Here is a 21,999-nt window from a genome sequence, read left to right on the forward strand (position 1 = left end):
ACCTTCTGGAAAGGATTCACTCTTCTGGATGCCATTAAGAACATTCTTGATTCGTGGGAAGAAGTCAAAATATCAACTGGAATAGGAATTTGGAAGAATTTGAATTCCAACCTTCATAGGTTACTGAAGGATTCAAAACTCCAGGGAAGGAAGTAACTACAGATGTGGCAGAAATGGCAACAGAACTAGATAGGGAAGTGGAGCCTGAAGATGTGACTGAACTGCTGTAATCTATCTTGAAAAGATGAGGAATTGCTTCTCATGGAACAGAAAATAAAGTAGTTCTTGAGACAGAATCTACTCCTGGTTAAAATGCTTTGAAGACTGTTGAAACTACAACAGAGGATTTAGAATATTACACAAACATAGTTGCTAAAGAAGCCACAGGTTTTGAAAAGACTGACTCCAGTTTTGAAAGAAGCTCTATTGTGGGTAAAATATGAAATAGTATTGCATGCTACAGAAAAATTATTCATGAAAGGAAGAGTCACTTGATGTGGCAAACTTCATTTTATTATTTTAGGAAATTGCCATAGCCACCCCAACCTTCAGCAACCACCACCCTGATCAGTCAGCAGTCATCAACATCGAAGCAAGACCCTCCACCAGCAAAAAGATTACAACTTGCTGTAGGCTTAGATACTGTTTAGCACTTTTAGCAATAAAATATTTTTAAATAAATGTATGTACACTGTTCTTCAGACATAATGCTATTACATACTTAGCACACTATATAGTATACTGTAAACATAACTTATATATGCATTGGAAAACCAACAAATTCACATTACTGTAGTGATCTGGAACTAAACCCACAGTACCTCTGAGGTATGCCTGTAAATAAATAAACGAATAAAATAAAGCTTGATGAAGAATGGGATATTCACATAGTTTAAAGATATCTCACCACAAAACAGTTTTTACAAAGGGAAAATGAATAATTGTATATACAAAAGTCTGAAAGACACTAGCATAAGCAAATGATTAAAGAAAACATTATCAGCAATATGATGAAATCAAAGTCACATACCATCTGATAGGATGCAATGAAAAGAACACACCATCCCTCTGTGAAATTCTTACCAAAATGTATAAGAAAACATCAGGAAAGCCAAAATTGAGACTCATTTTATAAAATAATTGGCCTATGGTCTTCGAAAAATATCAAGGTCATAAAAGTCAAGGAAAGACTGGGAAACTGTACCCTAGTAAAGAAGATTAAAGAGGTATTACAACTAAATGTAATGGGTGATTTTGAACTGGATTCCAAGCGATGCGTACAAGTGGCACAACTGCCAAAACCTGAGTGGGGGACAGTGGTTATTTCCTGATTTAGTGGATATATTCTGGCCATGGGCTTTCCAGGCGGCATACGTGATTTTTTAAAAAAATCCACCTGCCAAAGCAGGAGATGCAACAGACATGGTTTGATCGCTTAGTTGGGAAGATTCCCTGGAGCAGGAAATGGCAACCCATTCCAGTATTCTTGCCTGGAAAATTCCATGGACAGAGAAGCCTGGCGGGCTACAGTCCATTAGGCCACAAGAGTGGAACATGACTGAGCGACTGAGCACATTGTGGTTGTATATGGAAATATCCTTGTCTTTAGGAAATAACTAAATACAAACTAAGGTATTTTGGGGTACCAGTACATTAGGCTGGCAAGTTACTCTCAAATGATTCAGGAAAAAAAAAATAGTTCTTTGAATTATACTTCCAGATTTTCTACAAGTGTTTGATTATTTTAAAATTTTTTAAATAAAAATATTTGAGAGTATATAGTTCTATCTTCAGCCATTAAAGAATTACTTAAACCGTATTTATGATCAGATTTAGATCATACACTGATATGCAATGGAAAATGGGAGCCCAGTGTTGACACTGGACTAATCCAAAGAAAAAGTTGAATTTATTCAGACCTTAGTAAAATTAGATACTACTATATAGTTAGCTATGGTCATATGCATGCAATTTCTGTAAGGGCCTAAAAAAAGTCTATTTTTTACCTTCCAAAGCACCACTATCACACTAAATACATAGTACACACTCTCAAAATATTTGTTGATGAAGTTTTAAAAAGAAAGATAAGGAACATATTAATGATAGGCTTATTAAAAACCCATTAACAACATAGATTACAGCAGAGTATATACAACTCCAGGTTCCCTGGTGGCTCATTGGTAAAGAATCCACCTGCCAATGCAGGAGACATGGATTCAATCCGTGGGTCAGGATGATCCCCTGGAGAAGGAAATGGCAACCCACTCTAATTTTCTTGCCTGGAAAATTCCATGGACAGAGGAGACTGGCGGGCTATATAGTCCATAGGGTTACAAAGAGCCAGATATGACTAAGTGAGCACATACATTTCCAACAGAAAATAATCTCTTTCTGTTGAAATTAGCTTTGTGAGAAAAGTAGAAGGTATGAACAAAGGCTAAATATTTGGTGATCCGTACAACACCTAAACGTAGGCAGGAAAAAGTAATCCCTATCTCTGCAATCAAGATTAGACAAATTAGCATCCTTAATAGCCTGTCTTGGTGCCTATACCATTAAAGATTCAGGCTAAGACAAAGTCCCTAAGAAGTTACATATTAAAATGTAAATATCCCAGAGTCCTCATTCAAATACAGATACTTGGAAATCTATATAATTATTCCCTGCACAGCCATTAATGTCTTAGTAATAATAATAATCATAACAAAAGAATCACTGAGCTAGGTGCTTTATATAAATGATCGTTACTTCTTGCAACTCTACAAGAAAGGTATTATCATTGCAACTTTATAAATGAGGAGAAGCCCAAGCAAATAACTTGCTAAGGGCCAAGAATCCATTCAATGGCAGAGTTTTCATTCAAACTCAAGATTCAGATTTTTTCCATTATGTCTTGCTGCTTCTTTCTACTGCACCATTTACTGTTTTTGAAAATGGAGATCTAAGGCACAAAGGTTAAAATGAAATATAGGAAACTTTTTTTGGTATAGGATATAACTGAATGAGAGTTCTGAGTTTCAGATAAAGGAATCCAAAGAATGCCTCAGAACCAAGATAGGAAGAAAGGCTCTGAAAAAGGAAAGTGGTGAACAGAAAGAAGGGAGGTGAAGGTCCTGAGAATAAACTGCCTTGGTTCCTTGGTTTTTCTACACAACCTAATACTAGATTTGATGAGGTTCCTGAGTTGTTAATGAGCTCAGATTTATCAGATTGAAAGACAGAAATTATAAAGTTTATTAAGTGAGGACCGTGAACTTCCAGATGTTCAAGCTGGATTTAGAAAAGGCAGAGGAACCAGAGATCAAATTGCCAACATCTGCTGGCATGGAAAAAGCAAGAGACTTCCAGAAAAACATCTATTTCTACTTTATTGACTATGCCAAAGCCTTTGACTGTGTGGATCACAACAAATTGGAAAATTCCGAAAGAGATGGGAATACCAGACCACCTGACCTGCCTCTTGAGAAACCTGTATGCAGGTCAGGAAGCAACAGTTAGAACTGGACATGGAACAACAGACTGGTTCCAAATAGGAAACAGAGTATGTCAAGGCTGTATATTGTCACCCTGCTTATTTAACTTCTATGCAGAGTACACCATGAGAAACGCTGGGCTGGAAGAAGCACAAGCTGGAATCAAGATTGCTGGGAGAAATATCAATAACCTCAGATATGCAGATGACCCCACTCTTATGGCAGAAAATGAAGAGGAACTAAAAAGCCTCTTGATGAAAGTGAAAGAGGAGAGTGAAAAAGTTGGCTTAAAGCTCAACATTCAGAAAACGAAGATCATGGCATCTGGCTCCATCACTTCATGGGAAATAGATGGGAAACAGTGGAAACAGTGTCAGACTTTATTTTGGGGGGGCTCCAAAATCACTGCAGATGGTGACTGCAGCCATGAAATTAAAAGACGCTTATTCCTTGGAAGAAAAGTTATGACCAACCTAGATAGCATATTGAAAAGCAAAGACATTACTTTTTCAACAAAGGTCCATCTAGTCAAGGCTATGGTTTTTCCAGTGGTCATGTATGGATGTGAGAGTTGGACTGTGAAGAAAGGTGAGTGCCAAAGAATTGATGCTTTTGAAATGTGGTGTTGGAGAAGACCCTTGAGAGTCCCTTGGACTGCAAGGAGATCCAACCAGTCTATTTTAAAGGAGATCAGCCCTGGGTGTTCTTTGGAAGGAATGACGCTAAAGCTGAAACTCCGGTACTTTGGCCACTTCATGCAAAGAGTTGACTCATTGGAAAAGACTCTGATGCTGGAAGGGATTGAGGGCAGGAGGAAAATGGGACAACAGAGGATGAGATGGCTGGATGGCATCACCGACTCGACGGACATGAGTTTGAGTGAACTCTGGGAGTTGGTGACGGACAGGGAGGCCTGGCATGCTGCGATTCGTAGGGTCGCAAAGAGTCAGACACAACTGAGTGACTTAACTGAACTGAACTGATGGTTAATACTCACTTTTCCTTCTTTTATAGGAGGGAAAAAATAAGGAGATGTAAGTCAGACCCATCTGAAGACATGGGGTAGACAAGTTATTAGACCATCTTTGAAGACAAAGGAAGTACTATAACATCAAGTGCTCAATTTTGGATAAAACAATTCCACCCTGTTTAATGTGAAAATAACAACTGACAAAGTAGTATTTTAAAACATCTTTAGTTCAACACTGAATTCAGTCTACTATTTATGTACTATCAAGAAATAAATGTAGGAGTCCCCTGGTGGTCCAGTGGTTAAGAATCTGCTGTCAGTTCAGGACGTGGGTTCGATCCCTGGTCCAGGAATATCCCACATGCCATGGAACAACTGACCCCATACTACTGAGCCAGTGCTTTAGAGTGTGCCAGCCACAGCTACTGAAGCCCGCAGGCTTACAGCCCATGCTCTGCAACAAGAGAAGCCACTGTAATGAGGCGCCCTTGCACTCTGCACTGCAACAAAGAGTACCTTCCCATACCCACTTGCCACAACTGGAGAAGGCCCATGTACAGCAAGGAAGAGCCAGCAGAGCCAAAATAAATAAATCTTATTTAAAAAAAAAAAAGAAGAAGAAATGTAGGACTTCCCTGGTGGTCCAGTCCAGGAAAGTCCATGCTTCCACTTCAGGTGACATGGGTTTGATCCCTGGTCGGGGAGCTAAGATCCTGCATGTCACGCAGCACAGTAACTTAGTAAATTAAAAAGAAACAAATGTAAAGCAAAATAGTGCCTATGATATGAAACTGTATGATAAACAAAAGCAAAATTAATGAGAACTATGCAGGATCTGTAATACGTTGCTATGTAAGTTTGTAGAAAATATCCTTTCTATTTATCTAATGGAATCAAATTGGTATTTTCACAGCATCACCAACTTGATGGACGTGAGTTTGAGTGAACTCCGGGAGTTGGTAATGGACAGGGAGGCCTGGCATGCTGCCATTCATGGTGTCGCAAAGAGTAGGACACAACTGAGCAAAACTGAACTGACTGACTGAACCAAGGATACACATTGACCCCTATGAAACAAGGAAGCAATGTGGCACAAAAAAAGATATCGGGAATCAGAAAGACCTGAACTGGAATCTTGGATCTGTCACTTACTAGCTTTGTAACATTGGGCAAGTTATTCAATTTTTCTGCTCTTTCATCCCACATATAAATATGGAGTTAATAACAAATACCTTTCAGAATAATTATTCCACTTCTAGAAATGTATGTTAAGGGACTAATCCATCCCAAACTATCCCTTCCCTTCATTCCTCCCCGCCCCCCACCCCCGAGAGCCATAAGTTTGTTCTCTAAGTCTGTTTCTGTTTGTAAGTTTATTTGCAGCATTTCCTTTTAGATTCCACATATAAGGGCTATCATACAATATTTCAGTCTCTTTGCTGTTCATCTGAAACTATCACAACACTGTTAACTGACTATACCCCAGTACAAATAAAAAGATGTTATGAATATCAATTCAGTTTAGTCACTCAGTCGTGTCTGACTCTTTGCGACCCCATGAATCGCAGCACACCAAGCCTCCCTGTCCATCACCAACTCCCAGAGTTCACTCAAACTCATGTCCATTGAGTCGGTGATGCCATCCAGCCATCTCATCCTCTATCGTCCCCTTCTCCTCCTGCCCCCAATCCCTCCCAGCATCAGGGTATGGTCCAATGAGTCAACTCTTCACATGAAGTGGCCAAAGTACTGGAGTTTCAGCTTCAGCATCAGTCCTTCCATGAACACCCAGGACTGATCTCCTTTAGGATGGACTGGTTGGATCTCCTTGCAGTCCAAGGGACTCTCAAGGGTCTTCTCCAACACCACATTTCAAAAGCATCGATTCTTTGGTGCTCAGCTTTCTTCACAGTCCAACTCTCATATCCATACATGACCACTGGAAAAACCATAGCCTTGACTAGATGGACCTTTGTTGGCAAAGTAATGTCTTTGCTTTTCAATATGCTATCTAGGTTGGTCATAACTTTCCTTCCAAGGAGTAAGCGTCTTTTAATTTCATGGCTGCAATCTCCATCTGCAGTGATTTTGGAGCCCCAAAAAATAAAGTCTGACACTGTTTCCACTGTTTCCCATCTATTTCCCATGAAGTGATGGGACCAGATGCCATGATCTTCATTTTCTGAATGTTGAGCTTTAAGCCAACTTTTTCACTCTCCACTTTCACTTTCAAGAGGCTTTTTAGTTCCTTTTCACTTTCTGCCATAAGGGTGGTGTCATCTGCATATCTGAGCTTATTGATATTTCTCCTGGCAATCTTGATTCCAGCTTGTGCTTCATCCAGCCCAGCGTTTCTCATGATGTACTCTGCATATAAGTTAAATAAGCAGGGTGACACTATATAGCCTTGACGTACTACTTTTCCTATTTGGAACCAGTCTGTTGTTCCATGTCCAGTTCTAACTGTTGCTTCCTGACCTGCATACAGGTTTCTCAAGAGGCAGGTCAGGTGGTCTGGTATTCCCATCTCTTGAAGAACTGTCCACAGTTTATTGTGATCCACACAGTCAAAGGCTTTGGCATAGTCAATAAAGCAGAAATGTATGTTTTTCTGGAACTCTCTTGCTTTTGCCATGATCCAGCGGATGTTGGCAATTTGATCTCTGGTTCCTCTGCCTTTTCTAATACCAGCTTGAACATCTGGAAGTTCATGGTTCACGTATTGCTGAAGCCTGGCTTGGAGAATTTTGAGCATTACTTTACTAGCGTGTGAGATGAGTGCAATTGTGCAGTAGTTTGAGCATTCTTTGGCATTGCCTTTCTTTGGGATTTGAATGAACACTGACCTTTTTCAGTCCTGTGGCCACTGCTGAGTTTTCCAAATTTGCTGGCATATTGAGTGCAACACTTTCACAGCATCAATATAATTTTATTAAAAAGGTAATTTGTGTAACAATGTTCATCATAATATCATTTATAAAAATAACAAGTAAACTAATCTAGTATTAAGGGAATGTTAAGTAATGGGTATATACATCACCAGATCAGTGGTTCTCATACTTTATAGAGTACATAACAAACTAAGGAAGCTTTGTAAAATGTATATTCTTAGACCCTATACTTAAAAATTCTGACTTAGTAAGTTTGAGATGAGAAAAGGAAATACATTATTTTGAGCAAACAACCAGGAATAATTGTGATGGAAGGGATCCATGAAAAGTCTGCATTAAATGGAATACTACTGTGCAATTAGAAATATGATTATGAAGACTTTATAATAACACTAAATTGTTTGATATATTTTTAAGTGAAATATTTAGGATTCAAACTGTATACTCTATCTAATAATAACCACATTAAACAGACACAGAAAAAGGTATTTTAGCAATAGGATTGGAACAATTTTTTTCTTATACTCAATTTTTTGAAACACTGTCATGCTATTATAAATGATTAAGCAACATATCAAAATTTAAAACAAAGAGCCAATGAATCTCCATGGCCTTCAGATTTAAATTCAACTCCTAAGGGCAGTACACAAGTACTTCTATTTCCAGACTTACTTCATACCCATGTTCTATAACAAACTACTTCTAATGCCCCAAATTATATATATATTTACATTTTTATACAAATTATTAAATATACTGTTCTTTTTGCCTGAATTACCCTTCCCCAAAAGTGTCAGCCTAACAAACTCCTTCTCATTCAACAAGATTTAAGAATCATCTCCTCTCTGAAGTTTACCCTGACTACTCACTCCTCCAACAGATTAAAGGTATCTCCTTCTTCCTCCTGTCATTCCTGAAGCATTGTTTGAGACTTTCATTACAGCACACATTACAGTGTATTAAATCTTTGTTAATATTCTCCCATTATTTTACAAGTACTTGTTCATAATTATTCACCTTCTCCATTATGTCTCCAAAGTCTCTATGAAATTCAGAGTAACAGAACACTCTGTCACTAGCCAAAGCAAACCAACAGGAAAGACTCTGTTATACATTACACCCCCACTGGAGAGTTTACCATGCCAAAGAACATCTCAGCATAATTCCTGCAGCTTCCCCCAAACACACTCCCATTCACTCCTTGCCTTCATAATAGCAGCAAAATATTTATACAAAACAAGGATAATTCTGTAATTTAATACAGCAGTTTTTTTAGTATCTTCAAAACACTAATAAACTACATTTAGATGCTATATAAAACATTTCAAATGCAGATTAGTAACTACAGGTATCAAACAAGGATTCAAAGTGGCTGAATAGTAATTTGGTGGTAAAAGACAAAAAGAAAAGAAAAGTTTAGTGTGGAAGAATGCTAATTGGGATGCATGGGTCAGAACTTCAAACACCTCCCCAACAATGAAACATAGGTTTTTGAAAAAAAAACCTATATATTGAGTAAACTTAAAATATGAATTTAATAAGAAAATGGATGTAAAAGAATTTGAATCTCAAACCATATTAGACACTGAAGCTCTTATACAATTATAGTCTACATCTCTGTCATAATAAATAAAAACACCTAAGGAATAACTTCTGGAAACAGGCAAAAAATACAAAATATGCTGATACCTAAGATGAGTATATAATATAACAGATATCCAATAAAAAGTTCTAGGGACTAATTTGATAGCAATAAAAAAAAAGGCTTTTCCAGCACTGCCCCTGTGCTATCCTATTTCTCTTCAATCAAATCCCTTTCCCCTTCAACAGCACTAGCCTTATAAGAAGAAAGGATAAATGACCACCTTTATCCAACCCATTCTGAAAAAATCCACTCCATCAACTCTGCCATTAGAGCTTCATAGCTTTAGTATTTTGGCCTGAAGTTTGTTTCCTGTTTTGGAGAAGGATATGGCAACCCACTCCAGTATTCTTGCCTGGAGAATCCCAAGGACAGAGGAGGCTGGTGGGCTGCCGTCTATACGGTCATACAGAGTCACACGACTGAAGCGACTTAGCAGCAGCAGCAGCAGTTGTTTCTTCTTTAAATGAAAATACTAAAAGAGCTTCCTAAAAGCCTTTACAGTCAATCATACTTCAGTATGAATTTTCAGCACCCACAAATAGTTGCTGGTGGTAGGAGAAGGTTAGGAAAGACACATGGACACAGAATCTGTGAGGTGAGAGGAGAAATTAACACTGACATATGCAGGAAACTAGAGATGATGAAAGCAAACTCTGTAAGCTCCAGAATTGTGAAGGTTCAATTTTTGTTCTTAATCTACTCACTATGCACAGCTCATTCTAGCTCTGCTCCTCACACAAAACCTGCAACCCTTGGAGAGGGGCAGTTGACACAAAAACTAGAGGCAGGCTGAACTTGTGCTAATTTCAGTAGAGAAGAGGCTTTCTTTCTAAAGAGAAAGAAATTTGAGCCAGAAGTGTTAGAAGAAAGGTGGTAGAGGAAACAGAAATATCAAGCAGATAGCAAGAAATGAGGTTGGCTGTTTATGTCCACAACCATCAATCAACAGATGATCCAATTTGACAGCGACAAGTTTACTCTGATTGTTTCAGCTCAGTTAACTAGAAGTAATTAACCGCTTTAAATAAAGCTGCTCTCACAACACAGTAGAACCCAAATAATTCTATAGCACAACTGAATCAAAATTCATTTTACAGATTCATAAGGATGTGCTGTTAAATAATAAAGTATTACCTATAAGAAACACTTTCAGAGATGAACTTTGGAGATTACAACAGAAGGAAATGAGGAAAATAAAATTTATCTTTTAACCATATATTCTGACTCATCCTCAAAAATCACAAAACTGCAAGCCTTACCCAGGTTTAACACAAATGTAGAAGTCACTTGCTGTCCTACTGACACAAAGGAAAACTGGGCTCTAAGAAGAGTTTTCAGATCTGTGTTACACAAGAAAATGCACTGGGCTGTCAACTGGCACTGTGCCTTGGGCTGCCATATGGTTTACACGACCATGTCATCACATACAAGAGAAAGAACTGGCACACAGATATGTCTTCTGGGTAAACTCCTGCTTTTTCAAACGAGATAATCTCTAATATCAACATTAAATGAAATGACCAAAACTCATATTTCAATTAATTAAAACTATGCTGAAATATGTTTGAAATGGAAACCAAAGACACACTAAAATGCATTAAATGTTAAATAGCTTCAGATTCTGTAGGCTGAAATTAATCTTTTCTAACCCATGATTGAATTATAGTCAGCTTCCATTTCTAGTTAAACACTCAGGAAGAATGTTCTATAATAGACTCTGAAAGAATTTTCCAAAATTACCTCAAATGTATAGTGAAATAAATTATTTAAGTACACAACTGAGCTAATAAAATTCTGTTTACTGTCACCTGAGAGGTTAAATTGCTAAGGTTAGTAGGCACACTACTGAATATTGTAAACTCCTGCATTAATGTCAGTGAAGACCTACTTCACTCTTCTGTGACTATAAGAAACCACTGAGATGCACTGTGAATTGGGCAATGCAAAAACGACAGGTTGAGTAGTCAGTCACCAGTTGGTTGTCCTAATTCCCTGCTACACAACATCCTCACAGTTTCGAAGAGGGAGCTGAAAACCCTGTAGTTGAGAAAGAGGTCAATACCAAAATTCTCTCTCCTCTCTCCTTACTCCCCATCATGCAGCTGGCACTGTTCACTCAGGCAGACACAGCTCGCTGAACAGAATGGTGCAATCACCGCTTCAAACATCATTACTATCTAAAATAGATAACCCACTTGCAACTTGACTATTTTTATAGATATAACATTTTCATGCAGTTTAACTGCTCTATTTGTGATTTATTCCATTTAACCAATACAGCTTCCCTGGAAGTGAGTATCGTATATTAGTCTCAACAGCCATAGCTGCCCAAATAGTTGAAAATTACAATACTTCCAAGTTGCCATGAACTGAATCCTGAATCTGAAAAACTTATAAGCTGTCTGGTTTACATATCTTTGGTGACAAGATTACTTTTCCCTCAGTTCTTACAGATATACTTCTTCACATGGAGGTCTTGAGAACTGGATTCCTTGTGTTTCACAAGAATTTACTAACTATACTTTACATAGTATCTGATTCTTTGAGGCATTGAGAAAATTAAGTAAATTTGAGTTATTAACAAACTTTTTTACTGCTTTATCAAAATATAAATAATTCTTAATCTAGACTAAAAAAGAAATAATTTAACACAGTTTAAATGGGACTTATTTTTGTTTAGATTAAAAGGTAACTGTGCCAAAGAGTAAAATTTTAAAAGGCTTTGCAGCTATCTCATGAAAGATATGTTAAATAAAATGAAATTTCATACATAATATGAAGGAAGAAAAGGAGAGAAGCAATTCAATTTGAGTACTCTAATGAGCTCTGATGAGTTCAGATTTTTTTTTTTTAAGGATGAAAGAGGGTGTAAGATAAAACTGAAAGCAAACACAGAAGTGAAGTATATACTTGCCGTGGAAAAAGGCTAATGTCCTTTTCAGCTAAGTTTGAAAAAAAGGAGAGAAGAAATAGAAGTTCACTGCTATGACAGCTAATATAATCTTAATCTCTGACATATTAAAACTGCAGATGGTTTACACCACAAGAGAATTCCCTAAAACATCTAACAAAACTAAGAATCTGATTCTTCTCAACTTCTATTTTGCTCTTATCCCTAGTGAGAATAATTTTCAACCCAGAAAGCATAAACAATGCTAAGATTTTACCAAAGCTCCAGAAACACTGAGATTATAAGAGGCACTTAGCCGCTTCAAATGGGTTTAAGTATCCAGATTCAAAAGAATTAGAAGCAAAGGGGTACAAAGAATTTGCAACAATACTAGGCATCATTAATGGTTTGCTATCAGAAACAAGTTATAACAAAGGAGCTTAAGTTTGGTGGAATTTATAGACACACTAGGCTTCCCTGGTGGCTCAGAGGGTAAAGAATCTGCCTGCAATACAGTAGAGGTAGGTTGGATCCCTGGGTCAGGAAGATCCCTTAAGAGAAGGGAATGGCTACCCACTACATTATTCTTGCCTGGAGAATTCCATGGACAGAGGAGCCTGGTGGGCCACAGTCCATGGAGTCACAAAGAGCTGAAAATGACTGAGCAACTAACACACACATACACATAGACTTCTACTACAGGGGTAGATCAAAGGAATGGAATAAACAGAACATAATGTGAATACAGAAAGGCAATAGATAAAATACCTCATAATATTCAAACAGATACATTAGAGAGAAATAACTGGTTCTATTAAGTGGCCTCAATGTTGGTAGAAAGACCATGCATAAAGATGGTCACTTTCAAATTTATACTAATTTGAAGTTCTTTAGGAGTATATCATAGTTGTTGAATACCAGTTATAGAAAACATGCTTATTAAATCTACATATGATGCAGAGAAGGAAATGGCAACCCACTCCAGTGTTCTTGCCTGGAGAATCCCAGGGATGGGGGAGCCTGGTGGGATGCCATCTATGGGGTCACACAGAGTTGGAGACATGACTGAAGTGACTTAGCAGCAGCAGCAGCAGCAGCATGATGCAGAGAAGTGACTTTAATATACTGGAAAACAGACTCAAGAGCCAAGAGAGCTAGATATATTATAAATATAGGCTAACGTAGGTTAAGATTAAATATAATAGAAATAATTTAAGTTCAGTCAACGCTTTCACAAGTACCAGACAGGGGAACCATGACAAGTTGACAAGTCATTGACAACCATGACAATGGCTTGACAAGTCACTGGGGAAAAAAAAAAAAAAAAAGTTGAAGTTTTAATTGACTATCTGCTCAATGTGAGCCAAAGGCACCATACAGCTTAGAAAATTTTGACCTGTACTAAGGCAGGTCTTAGATCAATAATAAGAAAGTAATAATTTCATTGTACCATGTTTTAAATAGCTGCTATTTCATTTTCATTGCACAATACAGGTTTACTCTAAAATATGGGAAAATATATATAAGCCAAAAAATAAAGATCACTCACAATTCCACCACTCACTAAATAATCCTATTCCTTCTCCAGAGGATTTTTGCAACCTAGGGATCAAACCCTGGTCTCCTGCATTGCAGGAAGATTCTTTACTATCTGAGCCACCAGGGAAACCCAGTAACTACATTCTTGTGCTTATCATTCCAGACTTCTTAACATACAATATAAATGTTCACACACATTTATTCTTTGTTAAAGAAAAGGATCATACTAAATATGCTGCTTTGTAATTTTTTTAGAAATTTAAAATATATTAAGTCCCACTATATTCTACACTGGTCAAATGACAACTATTGCATTTTTTTCATTTCTAGTCACCATATTTGAAGAGAGTCATTGAAAATTTTGAGAATAGGAAAAAAGTATGAAAATGTTAGTTCTTAACATGCTTAGTCGCTAAGTCATGTCTGTCTTTTTGTGGTCCTACGGACCATAGCCCACCACGCTCCTCTGTCCATAGGATTTTCCACGCAAGAATACTGGAGTGGGTTAACATTGCCTACTCTAGGGAATTTTCCCCACCAAGGGATTGAACCCACGTCTCCTGTGACTCCTGCATTGACACACAGATTCTTTACCATCGAGCTACCTGAAAAGCTCCAAGTTCTTAACACCTATGCTCTATTACCACGTGGCAACTGGTTGTTTAAATCTTAGAAAAAAATAGAAGATTCATAAGAAAACAATATAGCTAAATATTAGCTGAAGAACTGCCCTGGCAAACTAAACTACTTTATACTGACCCATAAAGCCAAATTAGTACCAACTGCTGGAAATTACAGGGAAGTGAATTTTAGCTCAATAAAAGATGAATATTTTAAGTAATTAGAGCCATCAAGAAATACAGTGGATGGATCTAGCCATTGCAGGGTTTAACAGAACTGCAGTAAGTAACTGGTAAAGGATGTTATAAGTAAATTCTCCAGGTAAGAAACTAGATGAAAAGACTCCTTTATATTTGAAGATTCTGTGATTCTAATGGAAAACTTACTATAGAAATTTACTCCTTGTTGAAGGAAATGGCAACCCACTTCAGTATTTCTGCCTGGGAAATCCCATGGACAAAGGAACCTAGCAGGCTACAGTCCATGGGCTCACAAAAGAGTCAGCCATGACTTAGCAACTAAACAATAACTAATTCACGATGATGAACATTTTTGTGTTCATTGGCGGGTATATGTCTTCTTTGACATAGTGTCTGTTTTCTTATAAATAACTGAAAAGACAACAAGGCGTTGGAACTTGAAAAAAAAGAGAAAGAAATTTACTCCTAGTACCATGTGAAGCCAAAGTGTTAGTCACTTAGTCAGATTCTTTGTGACCCCGTGGACTATAGCCTGCCAAGCTCCTCTGTCCATGAAATTGTTCAGGAAGAATACTGGAATGGGCAGCCCTTCCCTTCTCTAGGGGATCTTCCTGAAGAAGGGGTTGAATCCAGGTCTCCTGCATTGCAGGCAGATTCTTTACCATTTGAGCCACCAGGGAAACCTAAGGCCTTTAGAAATAGTCAACAAAGTGATAAGAAATTGGAGATACTTAGTCTTGATAAAGTAGGAAGAGGAGGCACTAAGACCTTAAAAGAGTTGTACACAGTGTTGAGATTAAATTTATTCTGGAAAGCCCCAAAATTAAAAACAAAATGTAGATGTTCAAGAAAGGAAGATTTCAGCTCAAGGGAAAGGAAGGATTACTAATAAATTAAAGCTTTCTAAAATGAACAAATAACAAAGAAAAGAAATAGAGTCAAGTATTCCAGAGTTCTGTGAGAAATCACAGCACAATGATGAATACCAATGTGCTAAATGCTTTGCATTAATTTCTATACCCCATTTAACCCTTACAATAGCTCCATATGATAGGTATTCTTACTATCTCCACTTCATAGAAGAGCACAGTGAGGCTTAGAAACATATTTACTCAAGGTCATTTTTTCACTTTTGCTGAAAATCACAGTGTCAACCAAACATGCCTGATTCCCCATTATACAGTTACTGCTCACTTAGTAGGTAATAAATAATCAAAAGCATCTTCAGAAAGAGTATCTACTGATTCTTCAAAGGGCAGTCATGAGTTGCTTTTTTTAAGGATGTAAGGATTTCCAAATTATTATTCCTACAAAGAAGTGTTCAAATTAGACACATTGGCCATGTACTTTAAACTTTTGTAAATAAAACAGATTCAATGAATAAGACTTAAGGCAAGGTAAGGCAAATTTGAATCACAAAACTTAAAATCCTTGCCATTACTAGTTATGTGATCTTGGGCATGTTCTTAATCTTCCTATCTCTTTAGTCCATCATTTGAGAAATGAGGACCAAGCTCTTAAGGTTGACATAAGAACTGAATGAGATGATATACGCATTTAGCACAGGATCTGAGCCTATTATTACACAACACAAATAATAAAGTAGGGCAATGTTAAATCGCTTCAGTTGTGTCCGACTCTTTGTGACCCCAAGGACTATAGCTTGCCAGGCTTCTCTGTCCATGAGATTCTCCAGGCAAGAGTACTGGAGGGGGTAGCCATTTCCTCATCCAAAAGTAGGGCAGAGGAGTACCAAATCTATTCCACAATTCCAAAATATTTTAAAATTTTGAACTGTCTTTATGTCTGAAGGTAAAGAGATAATTTTCTATTATCTTGTAAATAAGCTTTTGATGACAATCATCTGTGAAATAAAATGACAATGAAATAAAGTATGCTTTCTTAGGAATTTCATTTTATGTAAAGAATCACCCAAAGAAGATAATTTCAATTCTCATTTTCTTCAAAGGCACTATTTTAATTGTTTATTCAATATGATATAGAAAAACGGAAGTTTAAAGGTTACTGGTTTTGATTTTGCTGTTTTACAACTTGGTTCAAACTACTCTAATGAACACACATTTTTAAGGTTTTTTGTTTTGTATTCTCACTGTTGAGCTACTACTTCTACCTCTGACAAAACCAGCAAAAGAGACAGCCTCTCATTCAAGAAGTACATTATAGTCACAATTTTCATGTCATAGTTGATGTTTACCAACACTAAATAGTTGCTATTCTATTCCTGAAATTTTACATTCTCTTTTTAAAATGACACAACTAAGAAGGCATTTAAAAGATGTTTAACTTCTATCACAAAGATAAGTTTTTTAAAACACCATTCATCTCAAAGGAATCAACTGAAGTTCTCCCTGCTCTCAAAGAATTCTTTAGTGTTTTTGTAAAGAAATTGATTATTTTTAGAAACCTCTTTCATGATATCAGTTTCTAACCATAATGATATTTATCACTGATATGATAGCAAACATTTATTTCACCTGCAATTTAAAACTATACCCAAATAAACTGCTTCTATGTATAAACTACCTGTGACTAAGGGCAATTACTAGATCTATAATCTGAAATTTGTACAAACTGTCTACCTGTGATTCAAAGTGAAAATTACTTAACAAGAGAGTGCACACAAGAGTCATCACTTCTAAATATTTATAAATATTCACCCCATAAATATTCATTGTTCCGAAGCGAACTATCATTCCAATAAAATGCCACTGTCAACAAGTACAGATGATCATTATGTGGAGCTTTCTAAAATCCTATCAATTATTTTCCAACTAAATTCATTTCACCATAACAGGAATGTTCTCATTTACCCTATTAGCCAAGACTGTAACTAATTGCATTGTCTGACCACCACAACACATGAAAACTTGTGTAAAGAACACAATGTCATCATCCAAAAGTTTGTATTAAGCACTGGTCAAGAGCAGCAAAGAATAGTTTATGAAACTGTTAAAAACCAAGAAAATCACTTGAGCTTAAAAAATTTTTACAAATAGAGTTAGACTTAAGAGATGTTTTAGGGTGAAGATGTGAATGATGATCGTTGCCTCCAAAAACATCCAGGATAAACTGAATAGCTGTGATTTTAGAAACTAAATAGCTTTCCTTGAATTTTATCTAGTGAATATTCTTCAGGCTTCCTCCCTCACAACTGATTTCATTTGCCTATCAATTCATCGTTTAAATTAATTGTTTTTTCAAATATGTAAATCAATCCTGCTATTTCTAAGATACTGCCTGGTGAAAAAAAAGACCTTGTGTGTGTGTGTGTGTGTTTCCAAGCAATATTAAGTCTCACCTGGAACATCTTCACATTAAAAGCCCTCTACTATATTCCATATACACTTTCCCAATCCCAACCTGGCATTCTTCATCCTGAGATACAATAACCAAGTTTTACTCAGCCATGTCCAGGTGACTGAAAGTACTCCTGGGGCTGCCTAACCTGCCTCATCAAGTTTTACACACACTGTACTGATGACATCTCACCAGAAGGCTCACTCTCTTCATTTTGTGGGATCATATCCCACAGCACAGCAAATGCCTTCTGCAAGAGAAGGGAAGCAGCAACCAAGGGCTGTGGCTTTTGCAGGATAATAGCATGCACGCAAAGCTTCTCTGCCAATTTCATTTAAATAGCAGAAAAGGGAACGGTGGGGCGGGGGTGGGGGGGTGCGGTGCGGGTAGGAGGCTGGATTCGAAACTGAAAACATGTAATAAACATTGATGGAGAGCGGGTGAGACGCAAAAAATTCTTCCAGCAGCACTAGGGCTAGTGCATGTACAAGTTCTGCACCACAGCTCACAGAAAAGTAGCTACTGACGCATTGAAGGAAGGCTATTTTAAAATTACTCAAAGAATCTGAGGCATCTATCTGACAGGGAGGTTCATGCCTCCTCTCCATATACACATTCTGTTTTCCCACCTAATTTAAGAATGAATCGCTGGCAGCCACCAGGTGCAATAACCGTGAGGAGGAAGGACGTATTCATCACAATGCATAGCGAGGTGTGCAAACGCGGAGCCGGTTCCGGTCCTTACCTTAGCAGACTAGACAGGGGCAGGGGTCCGGATCCACCGCCCAGGATCCCTCCTTTCCTGCCAGACAGGAGTTTCTCCACCAGAGCCACATTTCCAGTGCGAGCAGCTTCCAAGAGCTCCTGGTCCTTCCCCATAGTCTCTCAACGACTCCCTCTCAGAGTCCTTTCCCTCTTCGGGTCCTCCTCCCCGCCCACCCCCACTCCCCACAAATCCAGAGCCCTCTCCGCCCCACCCTAAGATAATGCCAGAGCTCCAGCCCCTAGAGAGCCCTGCAGCCCCCAGCCGGGAACACTACTCTCCGCTCCTCTTCGGGGCGCAGCTTTTACAACGAGGACCAGACCATGTCTTGGAACAGGGTCTGGCTGAGCTGGGAGCCGCGACGCGCCCCCACAGCCACTCCCCTTAATTCCCGAGGCCTCCTTCCCGCGGGTGGGGTGTCAGGGGGTGGGGACCGGGGATGCTTTTTGAGAAGCGGGAGGAGGATGCTGAGGAGTGAGGAGGTCGGAGGAGGAGGAGACGGAGACCGTCCTCGCCTGAGCGCGAGCGCCGCGAACGCCCGTGGCGGCTGCGGCCCGCGCACCCTCGCGCCCCGGCCGGGTTCTCCTCAGCTTTTGCGCCTGGCCCGCTCGGCGGTTAAGGAGGCGGCGTCCGCGGGCCCCGGCCCGCGGCGGAGAGGAGCGCGGCGGCTACGGCTCCGGCGGCCGCGGCCCGCGCCGAGGCCGCGCGGTGCGGCTGAGCTGCGGCGGGCGCGTGCCGAAGGCGGCGGCAGCTGCGGCGGTAGTGGCGGAGGCGGCTCCGGGCTCGGGTAGGGCGGGCGGGCGCCCGGGTCCGCCGGCGGCGGCGGCGGCGGCGCTGAGGCCTGGCGCGCGGGGCCGCGGGCGCGCGGGGGGCGTGTGAGCACCGGCAGGTGCGGCCCGTGAGTCCGTCCGGGGGAGGGGGGGCGCGGGGGGCGGGGGGACGAGGTGGGGGCGGGGCGCCGGGACGAGATTCTCTCGGTTTTCGTGGGCGGGGACCCTCCCTCCTCCAGTCTCCTTGGGAGAGGTTTAACCGTGTGAGGACTGGAGTTCTCCGGGCCTCTGCTACTCCTCAGCCCGGCGGCCGCCGGCGCCACGCCTCGGGTCAGTCACGACGCGTAAGGAAAATCCTCCATGACCGGGATGCGAGGCCGGTGATGCTGGGGAGAAGCCCTCCTGCCACCGCTTGTGTCGGTGTCCAGGCGACTGGACCGGCTTTTCGTCCGTTCGTTTACCTGCCTGAGACCTGCCCTTGTTTTAGTTTAGTTTCAGTGGCCCTGGCCATTGCATGGTTTGTGACTGCTGCAGTTTTTCTAGGGTCTTTCATCAGCCCTCTATTTCAGTTGGGCTTTGAGGATCTGCTGACTTGTGGAAATACCAGGAAAAAGGCTCTCATTGAAAATTCCTCCACATTCACACTGGGAAAAATATAAATGAGCACGGATTAGAGACCCACTTTAATTTGCATATTCATCAGCAATTCATTGTGTATGGTTGGCTTGATTTTGTTAGCTGCTCTCCTTGCCCGCGATGGAGAGCACGCATTTCTGTTGAAACTTCCTGTAATACCCTGTGCTTTGCCTTGCCCTTGGAATAAACTTCATAAATGTTAACTTGTTGATAATCAGTTGGGAGGAAAGGGACATAAGAGGCACTTTCCTCACAACTCAGTGAACTGGATATTACTACCATATATCCATTTTGGTAATGAGTAAATATTGGGTCAACGCGTTAATTAAGTTTCTCAAGATGCTGCAGTTAAGTGGCTGAAAGAATTGGACCACAGAACTGACTCACTGACTCCCAATGCACCTTACTGCCCCCATGAAAAAAGTAAATGAACAGACAGTAATGATCAAAGACATCTCATGAGCAGTTACTAGCGACCAGGTACTATTCTGTTTTTCATCTGTTGTCTTAACCTTGAGACAATCCCATGAGATGGATACCACTTTTATCTTTAAAGATGAGGGAACTGATTAGCACAAAATCATGGGGCTAGAAAGTGAGCCAAGACTCAAATACAGGACTGCCTGCTACAGGCAGAAATTTTAAGTAAATAATTGGGAAAAACTTAAAAGACATTCAGGGATAAGCAACAAGTGTAGTTTTTAATTTTTTATGAAATTTAGTATTCTGAGATTTTATTTGAATGGCTCAAAGTATTAGAAATATTATGGCTAAAGGAAGCAGGTTTTGAGCTAGTGGTTTTTGTTTTTTAATCTGTTTTAATAGTAAGATGATATTATATATGATAATAATATGATCTCTGACATACTGGGACTAGCAGACCAGTTAAAGAAACAAGAGGTAAGGAGCCATTCATTTCATTTTGAAAATGGTATGGAGAAATCCTTCTTCCACTTTCCTAATGTTGCCACCTAAGCAAAACACATCTTTCCCAGAATAGACTGTAAGTATTCAGTTGGTCAGAGCTAAAAGTAACCCACAGTTTTGACAAGCAACAACAGTTAATCATGACTGAGTGATCAAGAGGGTTAACCCCCAATGGGAAAACCATTAGTAATGATTTACTAAAGGTCAGTTCTACCGTTTCATATACTCTAGTGGTATATGATACTCAAAGCCAGTTTTCAACTCCAAACTCTTTGTAGTTACATCATTGTTTCTTGTTGAAGAGGACAAAGGTTTGACTGCATGTGAACTAACATGCAAACAAAAAGTGAAAACATTCTGCCAAAAATCTGAAGAGGCCATGGACTTCCCTGGTGGTCCAGTGATTAAGAATCTACCTGGCAATGCAGGGGACACTCCCTGCAGGGTTCAATCCCTGGTCCCAGAAGATTCCACATGCCCTGGGGCAACCAAGCCAATGCACTTCAAATACTGAGCCCTCAAACCTAGAGCCCACAGTGAGGAAGAGGAGAAGATAATGTCGCATAGCATCAAGTTAGCAACTGAGCTAAGATGGGATTACTCTGTGATTTAGGGAGTAGATTTGGAAAATATCTACTTTCTCTCCATCTTGAGCTCTATAGTTACTCTGTGTAACTGGGACTATGATAGGCTGTGGGACAGAAGTTAGCAGCTCCAGGCTACAAAATACTATGAAGATATTAGACATCTAAATAGAACATCAAGTTCTAAGTTTCTGCATTCTATGTAAATTTGTCTCCTCATGCCTATATGGCACAAATTCTGTCCTTCATTATCTTCCTGAGGAGACCCAGACATCAAGTATGTTATCAGTCTTTCTAAATTTATGGTTATGAGTATTGAAGGCCATGGAATGTCAATCGCCCATCTTCTCCAAGTTCTAACCAACTGAAAGTAGACATAAGGAACCAAATGAGCATCACATTAGAGTATCATCAGAAGTTTCTTCCTCTCTAGGGAAATTTGATGTGGAAAAATAAGAGCTCCTCCAAGAACATCATGGCTTCCCTGGTGGCTCAGCAGTAAAGAATCTGCCTGCAGTGCAGAAGATGCAGGTTTGGTCCCTGGGTCAGGAAGACCCCCTGGAGAAGGAAATGGCTACTCACTCTAGTATTCTTGCCTGAGAAATTCCATGGACAGAGGAGCCTGGTGGGCTACGGTCCATGGGATTGCAAAAGAGTTGGACACGACTTGGTGACTTAACAACAAAAATCATCACATCACATAACATTCCACCACTATCCTGCTGATTCTATCATTAGCTTCCTCCTCTCTTAGAGCCCCCCTGCCTGTGTG

General features: G+C 39.6%; 1 protein-coding gene across 11 annotated transcripts in view; it reads right to left on the reverse strand.

The window, feature by feature from the left end:
• The window catches only part of ANKS1B (ankyrin repeat and sterile alpha motif domain containing 1B), a 1,154,742-nt gene extending 1,136,274 nt beyond the window's left edge, over positions 1 to 18,468 (reverse strand). For all 11 annotated transcript variants that reach the window (XM_019961140.2, XM_070789581.1, XM_070789585.1 and 8 more), the window contains exon 1: positions 18,293 to 18,468. In XM_019961140.2, the coding sequence (XP_019816699.2) occupies positions 18,293 to 18,426 (134 nt within the window). In that variant the 5' untranslated portion in view covers positions 18,427 to 18,468. The remainder of the gene's footprint in view (positions 1 to 18,292) is intronic.
• Between the last annotated feature and the right edge of the window lie 3,531 nt (positions 18,469 to 21,999).

This window comes from Bos indicus, chromosome 5 (genome assembly GCF_029378745.1).
Source record: "Bos indicus isolate NIAB-ARS_2022 breed Sahiwal x Tharparkar chromosome 5, NIAB-ARS_B.indTharparkar_mat_pri_1.0, whole genome shotgun sequence".
Taxonomy (NCBI): domain Eukaryota; kingdom Metazoa; phylum Chordata; class Mammalia; order Artiodactyla; family Bovidae; genus Bos; species Bos indicus.